Below are 6,238 nucleotides of genomic sequence, written 5' to 3' on the forward strand. Positions count from 1 at the left end.
ATAACACTCTCTGCTTGAGTTCCTGTTAGACCTCAACTTGGAGGTGAATTATAATTTCCAAGCTTTCATGCTATTTGTCCTCCTGAAACTAAATTATTGTGAGCCTACATCCTGAAGACGTATTTTCCATGATAGACATACAGTAGACACATTTCTAATTCTGATTACCAATCAGTACAGCCACCAATAGTTCACTTTAAGAACTAATCTTACATAGATTCACTTATGGAGAGGTCCTTGTATCTTGAAACACACAGTATGTATTAAAAAAGACAGTGGAAACAACGACAAAATTGTTTTTGAATGTGCCAGGCGTGAAAAAGAAGACTAAGAAATCTCTATTTGCTGTTTATTCTCTTTTGCACTTGCAGACATATTTCTCTGCAATTTTATCTGGATCTTGCTTATTATAAATATGAAATATGTTATGTAAATGTGAATTTAACATCATTTTATATGACTGGAGATAAATATGATAAATATATAAAGAAGATTAATTATGGAACTTTCTATAAAGTAAAAAATGCGTGTATATTTTGAATAAAGAAAAGCAAACCTCAATTTGAGAAGATGCAATTAAATGCATGTATTTAGGTTATATTGTCATGCTAATTAGCAATGGTAGGAACCAATTAGGACTAGGGCTACCAAATCACCAGACTACACTTCATATTCACTAGTGCACCTTTACTGCTCTACTGTGGGTTTGTTTTTTTTGTTTTTTTTTTTTTTTTTTTCTTTTTTTTTTTCTTTTTTTTTTCTTTTTTTTTTTTCTTTTTTTGCTAGAATTAGATAAAACTGAAGTAACTTCTTCTGAAGTAACTTCTTTTAAAAATTCCATATTGTTGAGCATTTTGAGCCAAATCTTGTTGGCTGCGTTTTCATAAATTGTCCCACTGAAGTTACCATAACTCCTTGTGTGAGAAAGACTTTGGCTATAGAAAATATATGTGGCTGCTTTAGGTAGCAATTAAAAAAATACAAGATGCAAAAAACCCCTTATTTCTGTTGTTTGAATAAGTGGGGTTTGTAATCTGTTACTTGCAAAATGCTGGAAGTGAGATTTTCATTAAAAATACTATGACAATGACATGTATTTCTCAACATTACACACCTCATTTATCATTCTGGAATGAGGACCAAGTACCACGTGAATGTAGAGTTTGTGAAGGTATCAACTCGCAGCCCTGGAGGCTGATGACCCCTCTTTATCTACACAGCAGGTAAGGCACAAACGGTGGCAATGTGAGCTCTCTCTGCACTCCCCTGCCAGTGTGCCTGACTGCTAATCTGGAGGAACAAAGGAAAGATAGCATATGGATAGCAGATTGTACTGAGTGCTGAAAGAGGACTGAGGAAATCTATGTTGGGAGTGTGGCTCTGCCAAAGATCTCTTGTATGACTTTGGCCTTGTCACTTAATCTCCGTCTGTCTCAGTTCCCCTTTGCAAACAGGGAGAAGGCGTCTCCTCTCCCCCAGGCTTTGCCTAGAAATCTGTTCAGACTGTGAGTTCTCTTGGACAGTGTGTACAGTGTGGGGTGAAGTACGACTGAGCTTCATTGGGTTCTCTAACTGCTGCTATCATCCAAGTAATAGGAATTACTATTAACAGAAGTGTAACAAAGAAATCTATGTCTTGTTGATAGATTTTACTCATCTTTTCAGGCCATTCAATCTTTGGCCTCTGGGTGAAGGGTATGAACAAGGCAGGCAATTAGTGTCAGGAGTAGAGCTGTGAATTCTTCTTTTATAGGGTTCCAAGTAATGCTGGAAATAGTGGCATTGGTGTTCTCTTTATTTTTTTTTTCACCTGTCTTTTAGTGCCTTTTGAAGATACTTGTGCCAAAATAACATCGCAGTATTTCTGCAATGCACAAATTGAAGTGCTGTGCAGAAAGCTGTATTTTGCTTTACTTTGGCTCTAGAGATTGCTCCCTGAGAGGTACAAAAAACCCTCAGAAAAAAAAAAAAAGAAAAAAAAAAAAAAAAGAAAAGAAAAAAAAAAAGAAAAAAAAAAGTAAAGACTAAGGCAGTGACTGTGGCTTTTATGTCTCTATTATGCACTGTGCATATTTATAGGGCAGTATAAAGGACACATAATAATCCACAAACACTGCATTCTGTGCCCTTGTCTGCCAACTGTGCTGATGTGCTACCTGATGTAGCTACTGCTACGACATTGGATGCAATTTTTAGTTTGACCTGAAATGTATGTCTGTTTTCCACCCACAGTTTTGCCAATCTAAATAATTCCAAGTGCAGTTTTTTAGACATAACCATTGGTGAGTATCCTGGCCATCACGCCAGGATTTTTCAAAGGAATCGTAGGAAAGGAACTTCAAAATGAACTGAATGCCTAAAGTTCTCCTATATCTGAGAATATGACAAAGTACCTTCTCTTCACATGTTGTTGGTCTAGAAGACGTCATTTACACCTGCAGTTATAAGCATGCATAGAAGAAAGAAACTATGGAGATATAGTTATAATACAGAGAAACTATATTATAGATATAGAGATATAGACATATAATTAAATCAGAAATTGAAAAACAATTGTGGTTTTTTGCAGGAAAGAAAATGTTGGACCAATGTGATAATTTTTATCACTTTTTTTTTTTTTTTTTTTTTTTTTTTTTTTTTGGGTGATCAGTGAACTCACTACTACGGGGGCTTTAATTTGCCTTCCAAAACGCTTCCAAAACACTTCCAAAGCTGTCTACAGAGTTCACACAGAAAAGTTGTCATTATTCATATCAGTGGAATAAAGTAGGGAGAAGTTCTTTTGCAAGTGAATGGTTGGACAGAATTTTTCAATAGCCAATATTTTCAATATCCTAAGGGCTTAAGCTCTGATGGCTGTAAAATAGGCAAGACCAGAGTGGAGTATCCAAATCTGTACTCTCACAATCACAGTTGTCACCTGAAACCTTTCAGGACTTAGAATTTTCTTAATGTTCTGCTTTGTTGTGCAAACCCATTGAAAAAACACTTCAGAGGGCACCCATTTCTTACTAATGTAAACTTTCTGAGGAGTATCCAAAGATGTGACCTCTGGGTGAACCTTTAACCTTCCCCTTAATTATTTGTTTGAAGACAGTGTCGAGTTCTCCTGCTGAGAGCCAAGGCCCATAATGCTTCGCAGCCCTGTGAGTAAGGGTGTGCTTGCAGGGAAGTGGAAAGGGGCATAAATAAGGGGACCACCAGATGTAAACAATAAAAGTAGTTGGGGTTTAAATAAAAAAAAAAAGAAGAAGAAGAAGAAGAAGAAGAAGAAAGAAAGAAAAAAAAAAAAGCAATTTGGTTTCCCTGAAGACTGGCCTGATTGAAGAACGCGGGTTAGTAAGACGAAAGGCGGGGGGGAAGGGGGGATGCCTGTTGTCTGTGATATTTTACAGGCCTAAATAAGCGTTCATTCCATTCTTTAAAACCTTGCCATCTGTATACACCATTAGAAGCTCATAGGAGAAGAGAAAACAGTCTTATCAGGCTTTCCTGTTAATCTCTATTGGCCTTAACTTTAGCTGATAAAAGGCATGCTGGCTAGAGAGGGTTCAGGTCAGCCTCCATTTGGTCAGCACGTAACATTACTGGAAAGCAGCTAAGCAAATTAAGTTCTGTTGGAGACCTTAGTCTTTGAGGACAGAAACACATCTAGAAATCACAGTGCCAAGGCAAGAAATGCCTTCCCTGCACTGTAGTCAGAAGGGAATAAACAAGTGCGTCGACTGTGTCTGAGTTTTTATTTTAATACCTGAAGTCATGAGTAATTCTGAGGCAGGATGACATTTCTGACAACTGAATTATACTTTTCTTAAAGAATAAAGAATGTCTTCAGGATGTAAACAGAGAGATGCAAAAGAGCCCTTTAGTGTTACTTGTAGCATTTATGCATCTGTCTAATGAAATTTCCACAACTGTGATTACAGGAGCTGCAATCGAAGGTGTTCCATCCTTTATTATCTGCGAGGGAATTTCGCGGGGGAGGCGGGAGGGAATGCAACAAAAGGGCTCACGGAGTTGATGCTATAGAAAGGCCAGCAATTTGCTAAATGAGCAGATGAACTTAGTTTTCAGCTCCTAACTGAAAGACTTCGCGGGGCCTTGGATCGGCCCCAACGGCAATTATTGGAGGCTGTTTTGGATGATGGGCATGTTAGTATTTCTGAAGAGGATTAAACACCAGTATTCGCCTTCATTAGCGCTCCTTAAGGGTCACGGGCCCAAAGCCCGGCTGTGGAACAGCACACAAAACCTGTGCGGAGCTCGGAGTGTTCTCCAGCACAAAGGGGGACAAAAACAAGCGTGGCCGTGAGTGATGGAGAATTGCTCCATTGTGAGAGAAACGGTGCGAAAAACTGAGCTTGAAAATTATTTCGGTGAAATTAATGTGCCTGAGTTTGTGCTGCTGTGTGTAGCTGTGCATTAAGCTAACAAGAAATATGCAAGTACTTATTTTTGGATTACCCGTAAAATTAAAGCCAGGCTCTGCAGCCGGCTAACCGCCTTCCCCAGCGTTCAGAAGCCCCAGCACCCAGCGCAGGGCCTGGTTGGAGCGAGAAGGAGGGAGGGGGAAGAAAAAAAGGGGGAAAAAAAAAAAAAAAAAAAGGAGAGAGAGAGAGGGAGAAGTTATTTTGGGCCTAATCCCAACCACATGTACCTGCGGCCGCTGCCGCTAACGAGCGCGAGGTGCCTGGCTTTACGGCCGGGCGCGGGCTGCCCCGCGCGGCCGCAGAGGTCGCCCCCGGCCGGCACTGACCTCGCGGCGACCCCGCGCTTTACGGGCGGCGGCGGCAGGAGCTGCGGAGGAGCAGGAGCCTTTCTGGGCCGGCCCTTATTGCTGCTGCTGCGCTGGTGATAAAACTTCAGACAGCCTAATTGATGGCTCTGCTGACCTAACAATACCTTGTGAAAGCACGGTGTGGCAAAGCCTGGTCCTCATTTATGGCCAGCTGCAAGGGGAGCTGAATCCCTGTGATGGAGGAAAAAAAAAAAAAAAAAAAAAAAAGCAAAACAAAACAACAACAAAAAAAATACTCTCGCAGCCTGTGAACTTTAACCAGGTTCCGAGCTACCCTGAGAAGTTAAAGAAACAATTGTCTTTTAACACAAGTTTTCCTTCACGTTTACTTGTTCCAAGCCCGCTGGCAGACCCAGTGCTAAGCCGGCCAGTCAGATAAGCACATTACCGGGCACCATTCCTGAGCAGTCGGAGGAAAATCCCTTAAAGTGAAAATTCTGCTCTTTAAGAAAGAGACGCAAAACAAAACGCATTGCCGCGCCGCTGAGATCACGTCGGTTTTCAAGCAGAGGTGCTCCCAGAACCAGAGCGAGCTGATGAAAGGACTGCTATTCTTTGTATTCTGTTTCAGGTTTATTAATGCCAGAAGAAGAATAGTACAGCCTATGATTGACCAGTCAAATCGAGCAGGCAAGTTCTAAGTACTATCTGTATTCAAGTCCCACAGGCGCAAATCCTCATCAAGTTATTCTTCGGGAGTCCCATCACCTGGTAAATAAATGCCCCAACCAGGCATTCTGGGAGATTTTTTTTTTTTTTCTTAAGGCCCCAGAATTCTGCTGTAGGAAGCAACTTCACTAATTGGTGCTAATTGGAGATTTCCCACCCTGACTCTACTGAAACTGCTTTTTATTTTCTCTCTGAATTGGTAATTGGGTACAAGTAGTAGTGCCACAAGCAGTTTGTTTGACTGTGAGCTCTTGAATTACTCATTGCTTGTCTGCATCCAATCAGCAAGACAATCTCATTTTCTTGCTACCCACAACTCCTTGGTGTATGCATTGCTTTCACTTCTGGAAGGCTAGCTGTAAAACTCATTGTATCCATTCATTTGCTTTGACAATTCACAATATGCTATTAATGTGACATGGTACCGTACTGACAAAAAATATTAAAAGATTATTACTTTTGTTTGAGAATTCGCCAGATATATTCCCAGTAAAACATATGATTTTTGTAACAATACTTTTTAAAAGTTTCTATGAAAGCACTCAGAACGCATAGCTCTTTGAACAGCAACTGGTGCAGTGTTAATCATGCCACTTTGTAATATGCATTTCCTTAGCATACTAGGGAGTTGTGGTTTCCTGCCATGAGGTTTTGGGATAAAACGCTTCTCCATGTGGTGATGACTGTTGTCACTAACAAGGGCTTTAACTTGATGGTGATTTCGCCTGCTGCTTCACTTTAAAGGTTTTTGAAAAGGTTATTAATCATTTG

At 40.3% G+C, this 6,238-nt stretch overlaps 1 protein-coding gene across 8 annotated transcripts in view; it reads left to right on the plus strand.

Annotated features, from left to right (window-relative positions):
* Nucleotides 1-6,238, plus strand: part of MEIS2 (Meis homeobox 2) — a gene marked incomplete at both ends in the record, with an annotated part of 168,327 nt that overhangs the window by 157,490 nt on the left and 4,599 nt on the right. For all 8 annotated transcript variants that reach the window (XM_079537142.1, XM_079537143.1, XM_079537144.1 and 5 more), the window contains one exon: nucleotides 5,370-5,428. In XM_079537142.1, coding sequence (XP_079393268.1) covers nucleotides 5,370-5,428 — 59 coding nt within the window. The remainder of the gene's footprint in view (nucleotides 1-5,369; nucleotides 5,429-6,238) is intronic.

Source organism: Tetrao urogallus (genome assembly GCF_951394365.1).
Source record: "Tetrao urogallus genome assembly, chromosome: 6".
NCBI lineage: Eukaryota > Metazoa > Chordata > Aves > Galliformes > Phasianidae > Tetrao > Tetrao urogallus.